The 26547-nt window shown below is 45.3% G+C and overlaps 1 protein-coding gene across 2 annotated transcripts; it reads right to left on the bottom strand.

The window, feature by feature from the left end:
* Positions 1–448: 448 nt before the first annotated feature.
* CD8A (CD8 subunit alpha) lies at positions 449–25163 on the bottom strand. 2 transcript variants are annotated; one of them, XR_014454300.1, is made up of 7 exons: positions 25075–25163; positions 23592–23939; positions 15559–15654; positions 13708–13833; positions 6956–6996; positions 2708–2741; positions 449–685 (listed from the first exon to the last, which is right to left on the bottom strand). XR_014454300.1 is itself a non-coding variant. In XM_083155922.1 (6 exons), exons 1-6 carry the CDS (start codon positions 25118–25120, stop codon positions 634–636), a joined length of 702 nt encoding a protein of 233 aa, XP_083012048.1. In that variant the 5' UTR covers positions 25121–25163; the 3' UTR covers positions 449–633. The 2 variants fall into 2 exon arrangements, 1 of the variants encoding a protein (XP_083012048.1); XM_083155922.1 differs by lacking the exon at positions 6956–6996.
* Between the last annotated feature and the right edge of the window lie 1384 nt (positions 25164–26547).

The following is a 26547-nucleotide window of genomic DNA, read 5'->3' as shown; positions in this document are numbered from 1 at the left end:
GATTGGCTGAACCATTATCACCTTGCTCATAACGTTCTTTATGGGGATAGATAACACTTCTCCAAGCTTCATAAATTCACCCCCCAGTCTCTTAATAATATGTGGTCTGATATCTACTATTTATTCATTTTTGGGCGAGGAATCGGGTTTATTTTTGAAACATAACGATCCTAACCACAAACAAAGTATCAAACCAACAGAGAAAAACAAGTCCGTTTACTTTTCCAAAGCATATTATGGGGGAAATTTACTAAAGAAAATTTGTAAAAAATTGGTGTATTTGTATCCAGAAATACACTTATTTTTGACATTTACTATCCCGAAAATACGGCAATTCGTATTCGTATTGATGTGCTATCAATACGAATACGAATTGCCGTATTTTCAGGATAGTAAATGTAAAAAAAAAGTGTATTTCTGGATACAAATACACCTATTTTTTACAAATTTCCTTTAGTAAATTTCCCCCTATACATCCTTTATGCCAACTTGGACTGCGTTAAATACATTTCGGTGAGGCAGCAAGAACAGCCATTACATAATACATAGTTATTCAGTCCCTGCTCGCCATGGTCTGACACATAGTGGACAAGCAGGTGCCGGCAGGAGAGATCAGCGCTCTCTCCGTTTGCGTTATCTAGGTATTCTTGGAGTGTTTACTTTACCGCCGTTCTCTTCCAAGGGTCTAGAATACAAGAAAAGCTTAAATGAATAAACAGCAAATCCCAAAACATCTCAGATTTTAGACTCTCACAGTTGAGAGTAACCACGTTGCCTACATACACAATTTGTTGGATGGGAGCAGTTAAACCTTTAGCAAGTCTACCCAGGGCTGGCGGATGAAATCACAAGTCCCGGCAGCATATGAGGGGTGTGGGAATATTTGCCTGTAGGAAACCAACCCCATGTAATCTGCCACCCCTGGGACCCCAGGAGAGGCCATGTATTTTGTACCAACTCCAACCCGCTCCTGATGCTCCAGGGTGTACCACAGCCAAGCAGAATAAAGATGAAAGGTCTATAGAACCAGAACTGCATTAATAAATATGAAATGGGGAATGGGCTGATTATAATGGGCAACAATTATAGGGATATACACATATTGTCATCAGAAATGCTAGCGCCAATCAAAATGTCAACAGTTTTATGTCAAGGACACAATGCCGACAGGATTGTAATGCTATTTTAACCATGTCGGTATAATAACCTTAAACATGATGTTTTACAATCTTGTTTAAACTTCCAATCCTGACACAGGGAAAATGCTTCAAGTTAAATTGCTTCTGTGTCGACATTGCATCGTCGATATCCTGATGTTGACATTTCCTCTGCCAACAGCGCTACTAATGACTAAGCAATTCCATATTTATGAAGGAGGTCACAATTTTAATAATTCTTGGGGTACGACCGCTGTAACATGGCATAATTTGATCAGTATGGCACTCTAACATGGCACAGTATGAACTGGGGGCACTGTATGGCATGGGTGTGGATCATCTATTAGACCACACTTAGGTCGACAGTCAATAGGTTGACCATGTTTAGTCGACATGGGCCAAGGTCGACAGGGTTATAGGTCGACATGGGCCAAGGTCGACATGTGTTTAGGTCGACATGGGTTTAGGTCGACAGTCATTAGGTCGACATGAGTTTTTCACTGTTTTTTGACCCGAATGTAGATACAGTCGACATGGACACAGTTGGAGGTAAACCGTAGCCCCTCGCATCGCTCGCTTCACTCGCAATGCTTCGGGCATGGTGCCTCGCTGCGCTCGGCACACTTTTTTATTCTCCCACCACGCCCTAGTAGATGGTAGGGCATGAAATACCGCCTGTCCACACATGTCGGCTCAAAAAACAGTGAAAAACTCATGTCAACCTAATGACCGTCGACCTTGGCCCATGTCAACCTAAACACATGTCGACCTTGACCCATGTCGACCTATAACCCTGTCGACCTTGGCCCATGTCGACCCAACGTGGTCGACCTAATGACTGTCGACCTAAGTGTGGTCTAATAGATGACCGTTTCCCGTATGGCATAATGTGAATTAGGGATACTGTGTGACATAATGTGTACTGGCAGCCCTACAATATGACATAATGTAGAATAGGGATCTACAATGTTTCACAAAATGCTCTAGAGCACTATTACAGGGTTGCTCTGGGCACTCAAAGTCACCGACTTGTTGTTCCGTTATTTTGATGGGCTGGTAACTAGCTGTTTCTAATTGTTTAAAGTATCCTCTGTACTTACAGGTTCACCTGCTGAATAACTGGGATGCAGTTAAAATCCCGGCGGTCGGGATCCCGGCGTTCAGAATCCCGACCGCCGAAATCCCGACACTTTCTCCCCCCGTGGGTGTCCACGACACCCCTGGAGGGAGAATAAATTAGCGTGCCGAGCGCAGTGAGCCCGCAAGGGGGGGCGATCCACGTCCCCCCCTTGTCGGGATTTCGGCGGTCGGGATTCCGGCATCGGGATTTTGAACGCCGGGATCCCGACCGCCGGGATTTCATACTGAATCCGAGTAACTAATGTGTTCTGGAACGATGCTTTTAAATACCGGCCAATATATTTGTTGTTCGTTATATACAAAACAGAATCAATCATTAGGAATTTGGTGTTTTCCTATATTATTCTATATCCATCCTCTGTTATTGTGTCGGCGTGGACGTGTGCCTCCGACATGGGATATGTACTCACTTGTGCTTACAGCGACACCGTCTTCTTCTTGTTCCTAAAATATATTTATTTAAAAAAATCAGATCTGCTCATGTTCATAGAAATGTAATAATCCCTCACTGAGGACATCAGAGGAGAATGCTAATTGCTGATAATGTCACATCTCCTGCATTCCAAACATTATGTACTAGTAGATTACGAGACTGCAACCATAGGGTAGTGAGCACTTTTAGCCGAATCGGGCATGTGCCAGACAGGTGAAGGGCAAGTAAACCACTTCAGGCCTGCTTCAATAACACCCGCAAGGGTCCGAATTCAACTCCATTTCGATATTGGGGGCAATGCGCATGCGTAAGTGCGTATTTGCACATGGGCAGTCCCTGGCAACAAATGGCTTTGGCGAGTTATACAGCCACCAGGCCGTTCGTTGCAGGGAGCGAGGACCGGGGGTGGAAACGGGGCTCGCCCATGGGTACGCCCAGCATTTTATTGGTGTCTTATGAAACTGCTGGGCGTTGGGGACCCATGGGACTGCTGACGGGCCAATGCCTGCTGGGGGAGGGAGGCTGATGTCATAGGATGTCAGCACCCGCCCCTCTTTGGCGGACACTGAAGGAAATAAAAATCTGTTTTCAAATGACCTCCTAAGGCAGGAGAAATCATTCGATGGTCGTGACCATCGATTGATTTCTCCTGCTAGCGAGCACATCCCCTCGCATGGTACCAAGGGGATTCAGCAGCGGGCGTTCGGCTGGGCAGCATTTCAGCACTTGGTCAGCAGCGATTTTCCCTGTTTAAAGGGGAAGCGGTCATCTATTAGAATGAACTTAGGTCTACAGTCATTAGGTCGACCCCACTAGGTCGACTGGCAGGAAGGTCGACCTGACTTAAGGTCGACATGGGCCAAGGTCGACATGACTTAAGGTCGAATTTGCATAAAGGTCGACATGAGGAAGGTCGACTGGTCATAAGGTCGACATGGGGTTTTTCACTGTTTTTTGAGCCGACATGTGCCGACAGGCGGTATTTCATGCCCTACCATCCACTAGGGCGTGGAGGAGGTTATTAAAGCTGTGGCGAGCGAAGCGAGCCACCGTGCCCGATGCATCGCGAGCGAAGCGAGCGATGCGAGGGTCCGATTCTCATTGCCAACTGTGTCCATGTCGACTGTGTCGACATTCGGATAAAAAACAGTTAAAAATCCATGTCGACCTTCCTCATGTCGACCTTCCTCATGTCGAACTTTATGTAAATTCGACCTTAAGTCATGTCGACCTTGGCCCATGTCGACCTTAAATCAGGTTGACCTTCCAGCCAGTCGACCTAATGGGGTCGACCTAATGACTGTAGACCTAAGTTCATTCTGACAGATGTACCGATTCCGTTTAAAGAGCCTTAGATAATCACACCCTTTGTCCATTATTAAATTCCCCTTTAATGTTTCAATCAACAAATCAAAAACACTTTTTCCCTCAAATTATACGTTGATACGTCTGATCACTATTTTCCTAACTTATTTCAAAATATTTTCCGAGAACATATACTGCAGCTTCCATTCTTACTAGTGCCCTGTCTTTACGTTAAAATATTTTTAATGTGTAAAACATTTATTTAAAAACAAACAATAATTTCCAGCAGAAGAAATAATAAATCAACACATTATTCTCATCGCCTACGATTCTTCTCTCGGCTCAATTCGCCCCTTTCCAAGCTACATTACTGGCTTGTAAGATCATTATTGTTTCCGGAGATTTTATCACGCTGTGGATCTCACATGTTCTCTTTCATGTCTGTAGACTGGGGGGTCTCGGTGAACAGCAGATGTTGCACAAGATAAAGAACTAATGTATAATTCACCACATTTAAGATATGCGACTGTAACACAATTTGCATCTCGCGCACCCCGGAAGTCTTTGATCTTATATTTTAATGTATTTGTATACTCAGATGGTGTATTATTTCCTTACATGCCAACAGTGGCCCCGGTGGTGGGTACTAATTACCCGTGCCCGGGTCTGATGGAGGGTCTTGGCGGGGATCCGGTCTGCCACCACTACCACCTTCCCCCATATCTTACAGCAGCAGCGATCAGCTGCCTGTAATAATGATGCTATCTTCAGCTTTCTATGGCCAAATGCAGAGAAAGCTGTGCTGGGACGTAGCCAGTGTGAACAGCTTGTGTGTCCGATGGAGGGAAGCAAAAATATTTGTATTTTTTTCTGTGCAGGGTAAATACTGGCTGCTTTTACATGTTGCTCACAAATGTGAAGCCCGAGGTGCGTGAATCAAAACGTGTTGGGGGCATAGGACTTTGGACCCTTTTCAAAATTAGAAGGGCGCCATTACTCCCCTATCCCCTGAGAGCCAAAGGGCCTACTTAGGGGAAAAAGGGTCGATGGGTCCTCCTTGCCGAAGCTTGTAGAGACACCATCCCTCAACCCACAAAGGAGTTAGGGTTGGTGGACTTTCCTCCGCCTTATGGCTCGGAAAGTTGGACGAAGCGTTCTCACGGGGATCGGGACCTTGGCTCTCCTCGTGAGGAGAAAGTCTGAAATCATGGCAAGCAGGGCAGCCCATAAGGGTCATGCCTACAGCCCAAAAACAGGACTAAAACAGGACTTGCTATGTACGGCGCTGCGGACACTTTGTGGCGCCTTACAAATAAACGTACTACTACTAAAACAATTAAAAAATATGAAATAGTGATGACAAACGTGGGAATAAATAAGTAAACCCCAGCCAGAAGGTTTGGGTGGGGGGGGGGGGGGTGTAAAAAATTTTCCCTGCCCTAGCTAAAACGTTGGGGTAAGTGACGTGAAATGCAACCTGAAAGTGGAAGTGCCCAGTGCTAAGTGCCATACTAGTGCACCGTGCTGCCAATCACCAGTGCATGTTCAGGCACCCCTGGTTTAGGTAGCACCAAGGGCACATAACACCTGGAGTTTCAGGCAGCGGAACAAGAGGTTCTCTGTTCAATAATCTTTCCATCCCCCAGTGTAGGACAGAATACTAAACTAGAAATGTAGCTGTCTCTCTATCAGGGGCTATAAACTCCCGGAACGAAAGCAATCTACATCAGTTGTTCCCAAACTGTGTTCTGTAGCACCCTGTAGTGCTTCTGGACAATTCCAGGGTTGCCCTGTGTTGGTGGTCCTGGACTAATTCAATTCAATGAATTCTATGTTTGTGGCTTCCAATCAAAATATATGTGGACAAATTTTTTCAATATTTCTCAACAAGAATCTATTGGCCTGGGGGATGCCATGAATACAATTTTAATAATCTAGGGCTCTGTGATTCAAAAATGTTTGGGAACCCCTGATCTACATAGATCAATTTATAATTGAAAAAAAAAGTGTTTTTGATCTGTTGGTTGCAAGGTTTTTTTTGGTACTTGTGTATTATCACGGCGCCCCCCTTTTCCATCGTAGGGCATTGTACAACCAAAAAATTGCTTTGCATCGCATGCGATGCGATGCAACGCGATTGGACCCGATTTTTAATTGTACAGGCACCCAGATGCCTGATTCCTATGTTAAATGCCCCCCCAGACCCGATTTTTAATTGTACACCCACCCTGATGGGTAATGACTATGTTAAATGGCCCCCCATTGTTAACGCCACCCTGTAGTGTGGCGAGCGCAGCGAGCCCGCGAGGGGCGGCGGTACGCGTCCTCCGACCTTTTCATACCCCCACTATCCACGTCAGCGTGGAGATGATTTTATATAGTGTGGCGAGCGCAGCGAGCCACCGAGCCCGAAGCGTGACGAGCGCAGCGTTCCCCGTGAGGGGACGTGGATGACTTCAAATATATTACACGTCCGCTCGCCACGCTTCGGGCTCGGTGGCTCGCTGCGCTCGCCGCACTATATAAAATCAACTCCTTGCCGACGTGGATAGTGGGGGTATGAAAAGGTCGGAGGATGCGTACCGCCGCCCCTTGCGGGCTCGCCACGCTTCGGGTTGGCATTGAAAGTGGGGTGGCGTTAACAATGGGGGGGGGGGCATTTAACATAGTCATTACCCATCAGGGTGGGTATACAATTAAAAATCGGGTCGGGGGGGCATTTAACATGGGAATAAGCCCAAATCGCGCATGATCGCGTCGCATTGCATGCCATTATAATGGCATGCGATGCAACGGGATATTAAAATCGTATGCTCACGCCCGGGGAAAGGCTCAAATCGGGTCCCATCGCATGCCATCTCATACCTTAATTAGTGGCATGCGATGCGATGCGATGGGCGCCGTGATAATACACTAGTACCTTTTGTTTCATTCTGTTTCATCAGAATTTGAATTGGTTCTCTGAAAAAATAAACAATCACTTAAAATTAATGTTAACTTAATACGTCTTACAAAAAAAATTCAAGCTTTATATATTGTTTATACTTAATAAATAATTTATTTTTGTTATGCCTATTTTAAGTGTAATAAAATCTCTACATTTTTCACACTATGCTCCATTTTGCGTAACATCTGCTGGGGTGGTCTGAGAAAAAAATATCAGGTAACAGAATTTATACAAATTTAGGGTATACAATTAAGAGAGAAGAGAAAAAGTGGAGAAATTTGGGTGCACTCGGAAGATGACCATTGGAGACGTCCAACTGATATGACACAATTTCTTAAAACATAACTTTTATTTGCTTAATATAAAAAGAAGTGTACTAAAGTGTACACCTTCCTGAATAAGACATAATAAGAGTGTGCAAAAAGCCAGTATAGCCGGTGAAATGCGCATAGCTTGGTGTTGGAAACCTTAACAATATAGAAATATAATCTTTCAAATGTCAGAAAATGTATGCATGTATTTATAAATAAACAAATGATAGGAAGCAATGTGCGGCAAATGATAAAGATAGTGGCAAAGCTATATCCCAAACCTGTGAACGCCTTGAGCGCTCTCCAGCAGCACGAGGCTGCAACGCCGGGTGCATTGGAGCTTCAGTGTTAGAAACAGGGACTCGTTTAAATAAAGAACAAACTGTAACTGACTGTGGAGTCAGTATTAAATACGCTCCAGCAGCACGAGGCAGGAGACGCCGAGCGCACGGGAGCTGTAGTGATAACAAATATAGCAAGACATGAAACATTTTACTATATTCTGAACTAGAACATACATGTTAATTTGTTACAGAGGTGCCTATTACAATTTGTATATAATAAAACCAGTGCCACACCAGTACTATGAACTATGGCGAATGCGAGACAATTGTATGATCACAAGAAATATCTGACCAACAAATCGCATCCCCACTAGGGGTGAGCGACACCAATATTAGCATAATGCAAAATTAAATGCTGACACTGAGGATAACAATACAAAATATACAATACAAAATACACATGGCACTGTAACAAAATATGTACAAATAAAAACTCATGTTACAGTATAAAATTATGAGCCCGCAGCATACAACACTTGTTCTATAAACTCCACTATGAGACGCACAGTGAATGGGATATAATCTATGATGTAAAAATAGATTAAATCACTATTAAAGATTATAAATCCACATTGCTCCAAGCCAAATATTACCCCACAAGGGTTAACTATTGCAGCCATAAAAATCACAAGTCCAAGGTGTAACTTATTATCTATTGAACAGTAAAGTATTATACACAGCCTCTAAACAATACAGAGGGACAGTGTACGAATGATTACCTGGCAAAGTTCCAGAAATAAATAATTCTGACACTAATGTATTGAATTAAATACTAAGAGCAAGAGAAGGTTACATAGTATTGGAAAGAACCAGAGGCAGAACTCTGGGAGGCAATCGAGTCAACTGCCACCGGGCTCCTGCTCCCAAGGGGGCACCTCTCCTCCCCTGTCAGTTTGAATTAGCTAATTGAAAGCCGTTAATATGGCTTCTGTGGCTGACTCCTCCTCCCAGCAGGACCATAGATGTCACACTCTTTATTCTAAACATAATATCCATAACATACATACATGCATGCATATATTTATATAAGATGGTGTGTGTGTTGGGGGGGGGGGGGGCACCAATATTTATCTTGTCTCCGGGCAACTGGGACGAACTTACGCCACTGGAAAGAACTGTTACACACAAGGGACACCAGTAGCTGCAATATCCTTCATTAACTTGAAGACAAAAAGGAGAAACAAACCTCCAAGAAATACCATCAATTTGGGAGAATATCCCATCCAATATAAAGGAGGTATAATCTCCAAGAGAAATACATGTGAACTACCCGCTATAAGTTTCCACACCTTATCTTTTAATCACATTTTCTAATCCCCCCTTTTTTTGCACACTCTTATTATGTCTTATTCAGGAAGGTGTACACTTTAGTACACTTCTTTTTATAGTAAGCAAATAAAAGTTATGTTTTAAGAAATTGTGTCATATCAGTTGGACGTCTCCAATGGTCATCTTCTGAGTGCACCAAAATTTCTCCACTTTTTCTCTTCTCTCTTAATTGCGAACTATTATAAAGGAGAAGGGTAGCACACTATCTTGTAACAATACAAAAAAATTAAAAAAAGACAAAGAATATGAGGATACAACCCATATGGAGATGAACAAAATAGAGCACTCTGTGCGGAATGGAAAACCCCTTTTTCTTCGAAAATTTAGGGTATAACCTAAATTGTTTTAAGTAAGAGAACATTATATATAAATAAATACTAGGAAATGCTGTAGAAGTTAACAAAAAAATTGTATTCTTCAAGTGCACGCTATGTTGTTAATTTTTAAAGACAATTATAATACAATAACAATAATATAATTAATGCAGCAGTGAAAACAGACAACTGATTTCAAAGTATAATTATGTAAATATGTTATAATGAATATATTGGTAACATCCCCCACCCTGGTTCCTAAATTATACATACTGTATAAGCATAGCGCTCAAAAAAAGTAACTTGCTTTTAAAGCATATAAATCACATTAAAAAATATTTAATCGGACAGAATTTTGTTACCACCAATATTATATATTTACTAGTAAATTTTAAATAATAATAATAATAATTATAATAATAATATAAAAATATATGTTTGGTTGCCAAGGATATTTGAAAAAATTCAGGGAATATTGTGGTAGCCAAATTCAAAAATGAAAGTTTTTTTTTTTTTTCAAATTAGTTTTTTTAATAGTGGATAGTGCATATGGAAATCTACAGGAATATTCTAGGAGAGATATGCAGATATTCTAAGCGTTCACTCCATGATTATTCTAGAATATTCCCCCCTCCGTGTAGAAGTGATCGGACACATCAGGTGACAGTTGCTGGTTAAGGTGTTTGCATTGTTTATTGTGTTATTCTTGTTTCTTGTGTCTCAAAAACGAATCACGCAAACCCATTTCAAATTTGGAATCGGCAACACAAAGGTACACCGACGTTCTTTAATATGAGTGCCAATAAAAATAGAATTTATCAGTGTAATAATAATAATAATAATAATAATAATAATATGCAAACCCTCTAAGGAGCATATTATTAATTTACTGGGTTCTAGACCAGATAATTATAATTATTTTTGCCAATTGTCACAGCGATAATAATTGAAAGAGTTCACAGAAGTATTAATAAACTAGGTGATTCATCGCGCCCTACGGGCGCTCTTCACACCGTCGTAAGGGGCTGCGCCCCCTTAATTTGTGAACGTTTGTATATGAGAAATATGGTTAGAATTGTATGAAAGATGCCCTGTATTGCAACTTAGGTGTCCGCGAATCGCGGGAGGGGGGGGTCGCGGAGGGTGCCGCGAATTGCAGGAGGGGGGGTCGCGGGGGGGTGCCGCGAATTGCAGGAGGGGGGGGGTTGTGGGGGGGTGGATGCTGCGAATCGCGGGAGGGGAGGGATTGCAGAGAATCGCGGGAGGGGGGTCGCGGGGTGGGTTGCCGCAAATCGCGGGAGGGGGGTTACGGGGGCGGGGGTTGCGGCGAATCATGGTAGGGGGGGTCGCGGGGGATGTGCCGTGAATCACGGGAGGGGGGTCACGGGGTGGGGTGCCGAGAATCGCGGGGGGGGGTGTGTGTGTGCCGTGAATCGCGGGAGTGGGGGTTGCGGGGGGGTGGGGGGGTGTGACGCGAATCGCCACAAGAAAAAATCAACACAGAAAGGTCAACATATGTAAATGTTGACATAAGTGTGGCACTTCATTGGTGTCCATGTCGACACATGAGAATGAATATGAAAACATTCAAAAAATGAAAAAAAAAACTGCAAAAACTCATGTCAACCTTTTTCATTGTCGACCATAGCCATGTCAGTGTTTTCCATGTGCAATTTAATTCTGGAGCTGCCGCGAATCACAGGGGGTGCCGCGAATTGCGGGAGGGGGGGGTCGCGGGGTTGGGTGCCACGAATCGCGGGAGGGCGGGGTTCACAGGGGTTCCGGTGGGGGGTTGCCGCGAATTGCGGGAGGTGGGGGGTCACGGGGGGTGCCGCGAATCGCGGGAGGGGGGTTTGCGGGGGGGGTGTGACGCGAATCGCCACAAGAAAAACTCAACACAGAAAGGTCAACACATGTAAATGTTGACATAACTGTGCCACTTCATTGGTGTCCATGTTGACACATGACAATGAATATGAAAACATTCAAAAAATGAAATAAATCTTCAAAAACTCATGTCAACCTTTTTCATTGTCGACCATAGCCGTGCCAGTGTTTTGCATGTGCCATTTAATCCTGGGGCTGCCGCGAATCGCGGGGGGTGCCGCGATTTGCGGGAGGGGGGGGGTTGCGGGAGAGCGGGGTTCATGGGGGTTCCGGTGGGGGGTTGCCGCGAATTGCGGGAGGGGGGGGGGTGTCGCGGGAATCGCCGGAGGGGGGGTTGCGGGGGGTGTGACGCGAATCGCCACAAGAAAAAAATCAACACAGAAAGGTCAACACATGTAAATGTTGACATAAGTGTGGCACTTCATTGGTGTCCATGTCGACACATGACAATGAATATGAAAAAATTAAAAATAAATCTTCAAAAACTCATGTCAACCTTTTTCATTGTCGACCATAGCCATGTCAGTGTTTTGCATGTGCCATTTAATCCTGGGGCTGCTGCGAATTGCGGGGGGGGGGGGGGGTGCCGCGAATCGCGGGAGGGGGGTCGCAGGGGGGGTGCCGCCAATCGTGCAAGGGGGGGTCGCGGGGGGGGTCCTTTTTGCCGCAAATCGCGGGAGGGAGGTCGCGGGGGGGTGTTTTTTCCGCGAATCGGGGGGGGGGGGGGGTCAGGGGGGAGGGTTTACAGCGATTCGCGGGAGGGGGGGTCGCGGGGTGGTGGTTATGCCGCGAATTGCGGGAGGGGTCGTGGGGGGGTTCTTTTTGCAGCGAATCGCGGGAGGGGGGGTCGCAGGGGTGTTTTTGCTGCGAATCGCGGTAGGGGGGGTCGCGGGGGAGCGGGTATTTTTGCCGCAAATCGCGGGAGGGGGGGGGGAGGTTTTGCCGCAAATCGCGGGAGGGGGGCGCTCACCTGGTGGCTGTGGAGTAGCAGTGCTGGGCAACATGGGAAGGCAGTGGGTGTCTGGCACTGTCTGTGGGCTCACTGGGCTGGTTCTCTGTCACATACCTCCCAACATGACCCTCTCCAGGAGGGACACAATGCTCTGTTTCTAGACTTCCCCTTAATGTATGATTGCCATCACCTGTTTTAAACAGGTTAATTTCTCAGAAAGGTGTTCAGCACAGATGAAGGCAATCACACATTAAGAGGAAAGTCCAGGAACAGAGCGTTATAGACACAGACACCCACTTTGAGTGACAGATGTAGCCAAATATATAGGAGATACACGTACGTAGAGGTGATCTGACAGAAGCCCCTCCCATCAAGGTGTAAGAAGTGGATTGACTGCTAACGCGATCTTCAGGAGCTGGGGCCTCTACAACGCATGTGCAATAGGAAAGTGCTGGGGAGGATCCTTGTAAGGACTATAGCTTCTAGGCTGCAATGGCTAACGCCATCTAGAGAATTCTCTCGGGAATGACTTTGCAATTGAAAATGGGCAGGGGCATAACTAGATATTCCTAGGCCCCATAGCAAAAGTTTTTAAGGGCCCCCTATTTAGCAACTGATGGTGATAAATGTATGTAAAACATATTACTTAGACAGTAAAGATGGGCCCCCTTCTGCTCTGGGCCCCATAGCAGCTGCACCCCTTGCACCTATGATAGTTACGCCCTTGAAAATGGGGGATCACAGCAGATATCTCTGGTGTGTCCTGTAGATACATCCAGGGTATAACTAAAATTTGCGGTATAATTGGTGTTTTCAGGAGATATCCCGCAAATATTCCTTGATAACAAGGCCTAAATGTTATCCTCTCACTTGAATAACTATACAATGAACAAAAGACATTTGCGCAGCATGTATACTGTAGGTAAGATATGTAAATAAAGTTTTCAAAATGTCTATCTACTAGTGATGGCCATCGACCATCAATGATTCTAAATCATCGATGGTTTATGGCCGATGTCAAATACTTTTGCCATCGATGGGTGAGAACCAGATGGTTTACCTACATCGATGGCACAGCAAAACCAATGTTTTTGCTGTTTTTTTCTTTTACAATGTGCCGGGACACAGAGCATAGCCCCGCCCCCGACACCCGCGAAGCCCCGCCCCTGTGTTTTGATTGGCCTACAGGCCAATCAGTCAAACAAAAATGGATGACCATCGATAGGTAAAAATATTAATGGCCATCCATTGCATAGTTTAGCACTATCGATGACCAGTTGCAATATTGCCATCGATGGCAATAGCAACGATGGACATTCCTACTATCTACGGTCTAGGCTGTCATATATTTACAAAATGCTGAACATACCATCCGGCTTGGTTAGCGGTATAGTGTCTTCCATAGTTTCCATGGGTTAAGGATAATAACTGCCCTTGCTGAACACCCCTTCTCTACATTCAAATATTGACTATTACTATGGAGGTGTGTGTATTGGGTACTTGGACAAAGGTCTTGCTACCGGCGGAATCACTATGTCTCCTGCACTGGTGGATCATAGATCAATATAAATAACAAGTAATGTCTTACGGCAGCAGAGCATTATGGAAGTGACCAGCAGGCAGACCAGAAGAAAGCCGCATAGTCCTGACAGAGGGCCCCAGACGTACAGATCACAAGTGAAACCAAAGAAATCCCTCTCCTTTTGCGCTTGGTCTAAGAGAGAGAACAACAATTAGACATATAGTATATTACTAACCACCTGCATGCTTTTCTCTGCGGCTTGTTATATTTATTTCACATTACAATCTACCGACGGACATTTGACCAACGGTCATTATACCGACACCCATTGACCGTCAGTCAAAATACCAACGTGGTCAATATACAGACATTCGTTATACTGACATGTTATGTTGACCGACATGGTAAAAATACTGACATTCAACATGCCGACAGGTCAACATCTCAACATGAGTTTTCATGTTTTGCCCAAAAACAGACTTTAAGATCCCAGTGGGTCTGGAGTGGGAATATACGTTCCAAGTACACGAGGCACCGTGACTGAAGCATGACGAGTGCAGAGAGCAATGCGAGGGGATGTGGTACACTTAGACATAGACACCAAAAAACCATAGCAACACATGTCGCCATGTTGACCTGCCGGCATGTTAAATGTCAGTATTTTTACCATGTCGGTCAGTTAAACATGTCAGTATAATGAATGCCGGTATATTGACTGTTTTGATATTTTGACTGTCAGTCAGCGGGTGTCAGTACAATGACCATCGGTAAATGATTCCACCGCAGAACCCAATGCTATTTATTTGTACACACAAAAACTATCAACCCGGCACCCACCACTTAGTGGTGCTGGGGATAGCCCTGGGCTTCAAACCTGGCCGGGGATGGCCTCGGGGGTGCCTTTATTCAGGTGAGATCATCTTACAAGGAAAACTTGCTATGTAGTAACCATATTTCACACAGTTTATATAACATAAGATTTAACCCCTTTGTACCCTGGAGGTGGGCTTTTTAATTGCATTACACAAGATGGGCTTGTCCAAATCTCATACAGCGCTGTGGGAATATTAATGCTTGCGGTCACAGTGCAAATCTTGAGTTCCCTCTATATCTGGCACGTTATGTTAGTGTAATACTCAGAGCCGGCTCTACCATTAGGCAGCTGCCCAGGGCATCAGGATCTGAGGGGGGGACACCGCCGAATCTGTGCTCGCCATGCTTCGGGCCCCATTCTATTCCCCCTCCAGGCCCTAGTGAATTCTAGGGCATGAATAACCGCCTGTCGGCACATGTCGGCTTAAAACAAAAAGTGAAAAACCAGTGTCGACTTTCGACTGTCGACCTAGACACTGTCGACCTCTAATTCTTGTGTCGACCATCCAACCATGCCAACCTTAAGGATGTCGACCTAAGCTGCTTTGACCTTTAGCGGTCGACACGATGCATGTCGACCTTTGGTGTGTTGATCCAACAACTGTATACTTACATCGGCCCTGATTATACCACCATAAAAAATCTACAAGCAACCAACAATCCTAGTACAGTGAGTTAGGGTGTATGAGCCACATAGTAGTACATATGGAGTTTGGCCAGATCTCGCTTAACTGGTTTGCAACGGATGGAGTCAAAATCCCGGCGGTCAGAATCCCGGCGGTCGAAATACCGACACCGGAATCCCGACCGCTGCAATGCCGGCACTTTCTCCCTCTATGGGTGTCCATGACACCCATAGAGGGAGAATAAGATAGCGTGCTGAGCGTAGCGAGGCACCTGGCCCGCTGCGTGGAGAGTGCAGCGAGCCCCCCCTATCGGCATTTAGGCGGTCGGGATTCCGGTGTCGGTATTTCGACGGCCGGGATTCTGACTGCCGGGATTTCGTACTGAATCCGTATGCGATACTCGACTTCCTGCACATACCTGGTCTTCCTGAGGAGCAGTCACAAGTGTCTCCTGGGCTGTTTGTGGTGATATTTGCTGCAGGCACTTTTGTTGTAGTTGGTCTGTGAATTGTCACTTGCAAAAAAGAACAGAACACACAACTAACGTGATTATAAATGTATAAACCAAAACTGAAATAAACACAAAAGGTTGGAGAATTGCATTGTTTACTTGCAGTGAAAGTTCTGGGCTACATACTTCTCCCCCAGATGATTTCAAACATTGGAGAGAGAAAGTACCAACCAGTCAGCTCCTAACTGTTATTTTTAAACACAGCCTGTAACATGGCAGCTAGAAGCTGATTGGTTAGTCCTTTGACTCTCTCCAATCTATCTTACTCCAAATATGAATAAATCTGACCCTTAGTGATTTTCTGTAAGATTATGAAAATATGACATTTGCTAAACTGATTAACTGAATCCTTGACTCATTTCGCAACTCATGGAAATCCACGCGTTTCTCCCCTGGAATTTGTCCTTTAGCATTCCATGCAGGGTTCTCCATATTGTGTTTGAGTATTACTAGTAGTTCAAACTAGCAACAGAAATAGATATGTAAGATTCACAGTACTACTTCGCATGCTGTGGCCTGTCCCAGTCATGTATTCATGCCACATGCACCTAAAAAACATATTTAAAATTCGCCCTTACCTTACACAAGACACTGCAAAAACTCTAATCCATGCTCTCATCATCTCACGCATTGATTATTGCAATAGTCTCCTTATTGGCCTTCCCCAATACAGACTCTCACCACTACAGTCCATTATGAATGCAGCTGCAAGGCTAATCTTCCTAGCCAGACGTTCATCATCTGCAAAGCTACTCTGTCAGTCACTTCATTGGTTACCTGTATTCTACCGTATTCAATACAAAATTATTTTACTTACACACAAAGCCATAAACCAAACTACACCAACATACATATCCTCTCTTATCTCAAAATATCATCCAACACGACCTCTACGCTCCTCCCAAGATCTGCGTCTCTCATCCACACTCATTACCCGCTCCCATTCCCGACTGCAGGACTTTCTTCGGGCTGCACCCACTCTGTGGAATGCCCTCCCAAGCACAATAAGACTCTCCTCCAGTCTCCAAACCTATAAGCGTTCCCTGAAGACTCATCTCTTCAGGCAAGCTTATCAAATTCCAGAACCAGTCATAGAACCTTGCGTTCTGGTGGAATCGATGCAATAAAGAATACAGTATCTATCCTTATGTATCAATGCCTATTTCCCTATAGATTGTAAGCTTGCGAGCAGGGCCCTCCTACATTTTGACTGTCTGTAAATACCCTGTTTTGTTGTTTCACTGTCTGCTATTGTAAAGCGCAACGGAATATGCTGCGCTATATAAGAAACTGTTAATAAATAAATAAATATTATATATATGTAAGCTGCACAGTACTACTTATCTTGCTGTGGCCTGTTCCTGTCATGTATTATATATGTAAGTTGCACAGTACTACTTTGCGTGCTGTGGCCTGTTCCTGTCATGTATTATATATGTAAGGTGCACAGTTATATTTATCTTGCTGAGTAGCTTACACATAATGGTGAAAACTGCACAAAAATCCATCCAGCAGTTTCGAGATTAGCGCGTTCAGACAGACGGACAGACGCATCTCAGGGAATTTCTTTTACACTATCAAAGGATTTGGAGGTTATCACAGGGAAATTGTATGGAATTATCTGACAAACCACATCATTATACAAAGCATTGCGGTGAACCCACTCCCCAGTTTGCCTTTTCAAAGGCCCCGTGAATCATGAGGCCCTGTGCAGCTGCCCAGTGTTAACATACGTCATGTGGGCTATGATGTTGGGGGATGGGCCCCAAGTCTAAACACAGAATGCATTTATGTTTCATATATACCTTAAATAAAACACACACACACACACACACACACACACACACACACACACACACACAACCTCAAGGTCATGCCATGTAATATTTGTAGTAATTTTGTGCATTAAATAAAGTTTTTGTACATTGAACTATCAGAAAGCAAAGGATCCACTACCTCGGTCTGCTGGAAATTCTATATTGCAGAATATTTAGTACTTTGGAATGCTGTTCATTACATAAATGAAATCTGAAATAAGTCAGCCATAGGCCCTTATTCAGATCTGATCGCAGTACAAATTTGTTCTCAAAATGGGCAAAACCATGTGCACTGCAGGTGGGGCAGATGTAACGTGCAGAGAGAGTTAAATTTGGGTGGGTTGTGTTGAAACTGAAATCTAAATCGCAGTGTAAAAATAAAGCAGTCAGTATTTTCCCTGCACAGAAACAAAATACCTCGCACAAATCTAACTCTCTCTGCACATGTTACATCTGCCCCACCTGCAGTGCACATAGGCCCTTATTCTGAATGAGTCGGATGGCTGTGTGTTCGGTCGGACGGCCGATGTATTGTGTTTGCGCATGTACAGAGGCGTTTCTGAGCATGTGCGAATTCTGCGCACGTCCGAATATGGTGTCAGTTCCATACAGAAAAGGATTGTACGGACCCATTCGAGCAGGGGATGGAGAGGGGCCTAAAGGGCTGTTTGGGCTCATTACCATATGTGTACGCCCCACGTTTCATGGGTGTTCCCATGAAAACGCTGGGCATACGCATGGTAATCCGGCCGTGACGCACGTGTGGGGGCGGACAGCTGACATAGCCGGATGCCAGCTGCCCACCCATATCCCTGCTTTCACACGGAGAAATGTCTGAGTGGTCTGGAGCACTCAGAGCTATCTGACCGATCGGTCCATCATTCGATGGTCGGTGACCATCGGAGGATGGGGGAGGTTCCCAAAGATGGGAGAGGTGTTCACATGAAACATCCACTCGCGGTCCGTTCGCTCAGCGTCTTACCGCATTCCGACGGTGTGAGCGATCCATACGGTAGGCGGGGCCAAGAACACTCGGTGGCATCCGAAAATACGCATCCGTCCGAGTAAACTAGAATAAGGGCCATGGTTTTGCCCATTTTGAGAACAAATTTGTACTGCGATCAGATCTGAATAAGGGCCATAGTGTTTTCCCTAAAATGAAAGCTACAATGTACATTTCTGAAAATAGAACCTGTCCTACTTTGTGTGAGGTTTAACACCTTTGCAATTGTTGTGAAGAAAGTATGTCATGCCAAGCTGTGACTGATCCACTTACAGTAAGTTATCTATCAAGCACGATTTACCCACAATAAGGGGTTTGTGGGCAAACGGACACAGCAAGCGTAGCATCGACATGCTGGCCCTTTTTCCTATTCACTCGCAAAGGCAAATTCCTTCTCAAATGGACAAATCCATGTGCTGTGCAGGGGGGGGGGGGGGGGGGGGGGGCAGCTGTAGCATGTGCAGAGAGCATTAGATTTGGGTGAGGTATTTTGTTTCTGTGCAGGGTAAATAATGACTGTTTTATTTTTACACTGCAATATAGATCTCACTTTGAAGTAAAACCCCACCCAAATCTAATTCTCTCTGCACAAGTAACATCTGCCCCACCTGCAGTGCGTATGGTTTTGTCCATTTGAGAAGAAATTTGCCTTTGCGAGTGAACCAGAATAAGGGCCACTGTGCGGCCCTTCTAAGATTACGGGGTTGCATAGCAGGTTCCCAAGACCCACCACCATAGAGTAGTCATGTGACCTGTAATAAAGATTAAATTCAAGTGTTTTGCGCCACAGTGGAGCAATTCGAGTGTTGCTCCGCTTGGCCGTGTATATCCGCTATCCTTTACATTACTGTTATATTATTCTGTCATTTTTGACGGTCTGTTAACTAGTTCCAGATAACTCATATTAGCACCGTGGGTTTTTTTTATGCCAAATTAATTTCTAGATGTTACCGAAATGTCTTTCTTTTATTTCAAGCGAGAACTAGGGAAGCCAATCCCGGGGCATTTTTTCAATCCCGGGATTCGGGATTGAAAAATGCTCAATCCCGGGATTCCCGGGATCCCGGGATTGGCTTCCCTAAAAAAAAAAAATGCCCGCATGTTTACTCACAGTCACAGGGCAGGGCAGATGCGGCCAGGAGTCTGATGGGTGGCTGGTCATGGTGACGTTGCCGGGAGCTAGGTGGGTGGGCGGGGTCATCGGGAGCCGGGCAGGATGGGTAAGCGAGTTCTCCGGGAGGTGGGTAAGCGAGTTCTCCGGGAGGTGGGTGGGCGGGGTTTCCGAGAGCCGTGCAGGATGCGGCCAGGACAATGTAGGTAAAGCCGGTTAAGGCTGTCTGTGCGCCTGTGTGGCCTGCGCAGCGTGACCTATGACCTCGTCACGCTGCGCAGGGCTGCAGTGCCGCGTACATGGGAAGCCGGGCAGTGTCTGAGCGATGCTCAGACGCTACCCGGCATTAGACTGCGCATGCGCAGTCTAGTCCCGAAATCCCGTTTCCAATCCCGGGATTGAAATCCCGGTGTTTCGGGGGCCAAATCCCGGGATTGGCCACCCTAGCGAGAACGCAAACGTTTTAAACTCCACGATTGCTGTGCTTAGTGATTTTAGCCCTGATTATAGATGGAGGCGGTCAGACGGGTTGAGTCTTCCATACCCAGAATGCAAAAACATGCTGCCTTCGTTTTACTGATCTCTTAACCCTTTGAGTGCCAATGTTGCTGTGAGCTATCCTCAAAATATCCGCTAAAAAATGGCAGCGTCGCCCGCAGCGACTGTTCTTTCATAAATACAAATACAGCCGAGTCAATTGATTGGAGGTTAGTTAAATATCGCACCCAAAAAAAAGAACAGTCGCTGTGACCGGCGCTGCCATTTTTAACGGCAGCGCTGGCAGTCAAAGGGTTAATGTAGATGGGTTTCACTCACATAATTATTACAAATATTATTTAGTATACCCTTCAGGCTCTGTATGCAGGGTGTATATATCAGGCAATAATGCATTTCATGTTTAGACGCAGGTCCCATCACCAAGATATATTAATATTATTATGTTCAGCACATATTCCAAACTACGGCAAAACCCGAAATCCAAATACTTCTGGTCCCAAGCATTATGGTGGGTATATAGGAGACAACCTGAGAATGCGCCGGCACCCACACAATATGTTTAATAACTGTGCGCATTAAACAAAGTCTGTGTACATTGAACCATAAGAAATCAAAGGTTTCATTATCTCCCGCTAAAAAAAATATCTGTATTTCGGAATTTTCTGTATTTTGTCATTCTGGATAATTGTAGACTAAAGGCCCCCATACACTGGGCCGATTTGTCCTAAGGACAAGTTGGACCAGTTTGCCCAGAGCCCCACAGCAGCTCCCAGGGAGGCTCACATGCGATCTGGCACTTGATGTGCCATTTTTTACATGCAATAAATCGCATGTGATTTATTACATGTACTCCCGGGGAGCTGCTGCGGTGGCGGGGGGTGGACAATGGGGTCTGGCCAGCTGGTGGTGGTGGCAGGGGGTGGACAGCTTGTAGTGGCGGGCAGCGAGGTTCGTCCGAGCGTTGGCTGGGAGGCTGGAGCTTGTAGCGGTGGGATGCAGCTGCTGAATATTTTGAAATGACCGGACTCTCAGCCAATCAACGTCCGGCCAGTCATTTCAAAATATTCAGCAGTCGCATCCTGCCACCCGACAAAATGCTGCTACAAGCTCCAGCCGCGGGGTAAGGAGGTCCCAGGTCGGGTGGTCGGACCACCCACTCGGGTCCGATCATCAGACCAGAGGGGGACATCAAACTGAGGTGATTTGGGCCAATTTCACGGCCTGCCAAAATTGGCCAAAATCGGCACCTTAAGGGCAAGATGAGGTAACATCTGCAGCCCCTCTCCGCCACACATCACCATCTACAGCATAGATAATAATAATCGCATATGCACTAACATATGTGATCATTATTATTGCAAATGACTGGCATAACCCAACCGTGGAGTTTGCACTGTTCATGCAGTACTTGCCTCCTCTCCCTAAATGTCAGGAGACTCGGGAAATAGCAGCAATCTCCCTGACTCCCTGCAGAGTTTTAGCAATCTCCCTTATTGCGCCTTAACCCCATTATATAGCTGTTATAAACTCAGACAAAGAGAAATTAGAGATATAAGCATTCAGATGTGACCAAGCCCTGAAATGCGTCAACATCTTTTCGTGAACAAGTATCTCTGGTATGGGCAGAGCAGGACGCGGCTGCTGTAACACCGCGCTCATAAGTGTCGCTCTCACCATCCCCCTGAAATTCTTTTTCCAAGGTACCACCGGTACAAGGCAGAATATTTCACAGGTTAGAATATTCTAGATGAATAGACCACTATTTTAGGGTCCACTGAAGGACAAACCGATGTATCTTGGGCAAATAAGCAACTGCGCATGGGGTACGTAGGTTTAACATATGAAAACTACATGAGAACTGATACACAGAACGTACTGCTATTAATGAGCAAGGTGGCCCGCACACAAATCGATTGAACGGCCCGGGGGGCACATGGCACCCTGCCCCCCCGGCCCAGCCCGCCCCTGGCTATTATCAGCACCTCTTTTGTATAATGCAATAAATAATGTCATTTTGGTGTAGCTGTCCTTTATATAGCAAGCTATCTGACATGCGTACATGAATGAGTGATTTATGTAGCTGTGCCTCTGTTCATCAGACAATGAGATATTGGTGTATTCATATTCACCACCCATCTCTATATAATCCTGTCACCTGTATCACACGCCATGGTGCCCCTGAGCCAAGGATTTGGGTATAGATAAGTAAAAAAAATTAAACATGTTGGAATTAGGGTGGCCAATCCCGGGATCGGCCGGATCCCGGGATTTGGCCCCAAAAATGCAGGTATTTCAATCCCGGGATTGGATTTTACAATCGCGGGATTTCAGGATTAGCATGCGCAGCCTAATGCCGGGCAGCATCTGAACACTCGCACAGACGCTGCCCGGCTGGTCTTAATGCTCGGCCCACAGCACTGCGCAGCATGACGGTCAGAGGTCACCCTGCGCAGGCCGAACAGTCGCACAGCTGCTCTGCCCACCCACAGCCGCAATGCATGCCTCCAGCTCCCCTGTTGGCGATCCGGCTCCCAGATTCCAGGCACCGGGCTCCCAGCTACCCAGCGCCCAGCCGCCTGCCAGCATTGATCCTGGCTGCTCCCGCCCGCACCCTGCCATAAAGGTAATGGGGGAGCATTTATTTTTTATTATTAGAGAAGCCAATCTTGGAATCCCGGGAATCCCGGGATTGGGCATTTTTCAATGCCCAATTCCGGGATTGAAAAATGGCCCGGGATTGGCATTTCTAGTTGGAATATACTGAGGGTTTGGAAGGTTCATGATGCTCATAATCAACTAGTTAAAAGCCTGTCAAAATGACGTCTTCTGCAATGTACTTTCACTTTGAGCTGTGACAGTTTTTAGGCCACAAACTCTCCATCGCACCCCCAGTCCCTATCAGCTCCTATCTCCAATCTCTGTCTTCACAGCTCCCTCTCTCCTTATACAGCAAGTTTGAAACAGATCAGTGTCCCTGCAAAAATTGCTTTCACTTTCTGCTATGACATCTTGTAGCACACAAAGGAGTAATTTGGTCCGGTGAGTGGTCAGTGGTGGTTCTTCTCCTCATAAAGGTGTATATATATACCCTCCTTGTTGGCGGCGGCACTCAGGGACTCAAACCAGAGTTGCTTCAGTGAATCATGTTTCACTGAAGCAACTACGGTTTGAGTCCCTGAGTGCCGCCGCCAACAAGGAGGGTATAGCAGTGGAGAGTCCACCACGGAGGGCACCAGGGCAAGACACCCCAAGTAAGGGGCAACAGAGTGCCGGGAGAGAGAGAGTGTATATATATATATATATATATATATATATATATATGTTACAGGCTGTGTTTCAAAAATGAGAGGAGCTGATAGGTTGGTGCTTTTGCTCTCAACTTTATCTCTCTCCAAACTTTGATACATCTTCCCTCTGTAGCCTAAACCCAACTTATTTCCCCTTCCACTCCTTATACTTCCTATTAAAGAGATAAGTAAAACCATTGAGACTTAATCGTGTTGCACCTTACCTTCAGGATAGGCAAGTAGGAACCCTGGGCTTATGTAAAGTACTGAGTTTTTATTTATCATACAGTAGTAAGTTGCTTGGAACGTCTGGCCAAATGATGTAATGGTTAGCGTGTATGAAGATGATGTTTTTTCTGCCAAGAAGCCTTTATGCTGATCATTACTGTATACGGGTTTCTTTGTGTTACTGAGAAACACAATTGATTCTGGATTCTTTGTGCCTTTCCTTTGAAAGAACCAGAACACCCCAAAGTCCATGAGATCTCCTCTATCAGGTTCGCATTCCAACTTCACTGGTCCGGAAAACCCGGTCTTCAACACTGGGCCTTTAAGCTTCAGCTGATGAGAACCTGAAATGGAGTTGAGAGATCGGGGTAAATGCTATCAACCCATGCAAACACGTGTCCTTACATCTATTTTATGTGTCACATGCACACCATTTGTAATTGTGTGTTGCCTGTCTCAATCTATATTGTCCTCCTACAAGTAAACTTTTATATTGCAAATGTGTTATCTGGACCATATATATAGTACTATGGAACAAATGTTAAAGTGGACTGTGTCTCATCAGTTATTGTGGAACTGCAAGTCCCAGCATACCCTCTTAGCCAATGTCCCCATCCCTAACTTGCAAAGACAGATCTACCATATACTTTGTGAATCTCAAGGGGTGTCCACACGGGTTGGGATCGTTGGTTGACAGTCATTAGGTCGACAGCGTTAGGTCGACATGGTTCTAGATCGCCATGGGTCTAGGTCGACATGGGTTTAGGTCGACAGGTCAATAGGTCGACACAATCATTAGGTCGACAGTGTCTAGGTCGACAGTCAAAAGGTTGACACTGCAGTTTTCACTGGCTTTTTTGACCCGAATGTCGACACAGTCGACATGGACACAGTTTCTAATGCACCACATCCCCTCACATCACTCGCTTCACTCACAAAGCTTTGGGCATGGTGCATGGTGCATGGTGTGTAAGGGGCATTAAACTTGGTTCTTGATTCAAGTGCAATATTGTATTCACTTGCTGGGACGTCAGCTGCTATTGATCTACTGTGTTTGTCTTCTCTTGCTGCTAAGTGGCAGATTTATATAGCGGAGATGAAAGCTATGGGGTCAGTTTACTAATATGGGTGGTCTATTGGAGATTGAATGTCCATAGCACCTTTTACAATATAATAGTTCAAATCTGGTTGCTAAGGGCAACATCAAAATTTTCAACAGAACTCTCATGTTTCAATTTTGAACCTAATGTATTTTTATTACCGCATCTAGATACAAAAACAACAGCGAAAGCGACAGAGATTGTAACACAGGAAAAATAAAAAAATGTACAATAGTTTCTTAAAACCTAAACCCAAAAAAATTAAATAAGTGTAACTTAACAAGCAGCGATGATATTTATCGGGGATAGGATTTATACATTTATAGAATGTGCCCAGCATTGGGGAACTATATAATATATGTGATAAGATATAACTTACATGAGAAGAGGCAGAGGAGCGTTAGAAGAGAGGCGAGCGGTGTCATAATGTAACACAACCGTTACACTGCTGTGGTCCCAGCTCTGTGGTGTAATACAGTAAGTGATTCTCACACATGAGATGTGCCCACCAGGGAGGAAGTGATGTCAGGGTCACCACAGGAGATACAGTTGTGTATCATAATACATAACATAAATGTATGTAATAATTCGCCGTGTGCAGAACAAAAGTCATTTTATTTTATTTTTTAGTGATACTGAAACCGCTGAGTGCACTGACCAGCTGCCACCCACCCCAGAGCAATGTTCAAGTCCAATCATTTCCCTGTTACTTTGCCCACAAGGCACTGGCCAAGTCCAATATTGGTCAGGACCATCCACTTGAACCTGAAGTCACATCAAATTAATCTGACCTTACATGTATGCAACCTCCCAGTATAACATAGTACAGACCTATAAGCAGTACTAGTTTTCTGGAAAAATAGGTCCAGGAACTCCAGGTCTGGGGGCGGATCAATTAAATAAAATAAAAATATATATAATAGAGAGATAGATGTATATATTGTACTTAGAAACAAAGGCACTCACAGGTGACTTTAATATAAAACTTATCTTATGGAAAGTACATTTTTCAGTTCCTGATGAGGTCATATTTAATTAGAGGTTCAGGAACTGAGTTCCTGCTGGTTCCTGCTGAAAAATAGCACTGCCTCCAAGTATTATTATCATTTATTTATATGGTGCAACAAGATGGCCGCCGCACCGTGCAGGAAATAGCAATAGAGTTATAGCTCAGATAACACCATACCTGCTGACTTTTGAGCTGCCCTCTTCGGGAGAGGGCAGCCAGCTCTGTTAGGCAGGGGGACGGGGCCATATCCCGGAGTGAAGAAGAGGAGATTCGGGGGCGTGCCCACACAGATGCTTCCCTGTTGGGGGGTGTGTCTACAGTGTTGCGTCATTTTAGCCCCGCCCCCCGCCGTGCATGCCGCTATTTCAGACGTTGCACGGCGGGGGGGCGGGGCTAAAATGCCGCGATCGCAGCATTTTACCCGTGGACCCCCCCGCTGAGGGACACATCGCGGGAGCTGGGGGGGATATGCGGGAGGATTGCCACCCTTTCCGGGGGGCCGGGAGGGGGACCCGATTTCCGGGACCCTCCCGGCCATTATGGGAGGGTAGGCAACCCTGGATAACACATGACAACTATTTACAGAGCAATACAACCTAAAGCAGGACAGAGTGCATTGTGGGAAGTGAAGCATATGGTGGATGGCATTGGCACTATGGATTTGAAATGCAAATATTGATAATTCATGGTGGGTTAGGGCTGGAAAGGGGGTGTTAGTCAGAACCCACCAACAAGTGGGTATACAGGTAGGATCAGAGTGGGTGATGGGAGACAAGAGGACACAGGTGCACAGGTGATAGGCAAAGAGGTAGTGAGGAGGGTGGACTGAGGGGTGCATGCATC

The sequence above is a fragment of the Crinia signifera genome, chromosome 1, assembly GCF_055691185.1.
Source record: "Crinia signifera chromosome 1, ASM5569118v1, whole genome shotgun sequence".
Classification (NCBI taxonomy): domain Eukaryota; kingdom Metazoa; phylum Chordata; class Amphibia; order Anura; family Myobatrachidae; genus Crinia; species Crinia signifera.
This window is presented reverse-complemented; position numbering and strand designations above follow the sequence as displayed.

Bases quoted from the DNA above. Each gene is read 5' to 3' on its own strand.
- CD8A (XM_083155922.1), bottom strand. From the start codon at position 25,120: ATGACACCGCTCGCCTCTCTTCTAACGCTCCTCTGCCTCTTCTCAT. The intron at 15,655-23,591 runs GTAAGGTGCAAC...CTTTTTTGCAAG, and splicing joins CCTACTTGCCTATCCTGAAG to TGACAATTCACAGACCAACT. The intron at 13,834-15,558 runs GTATGTGCAGGA...TCTCTCTCTTAG, and splicing joins CTGCTCCTCAGGAAGACCAG to ACCAAGCGCAAAAGGAGAGG.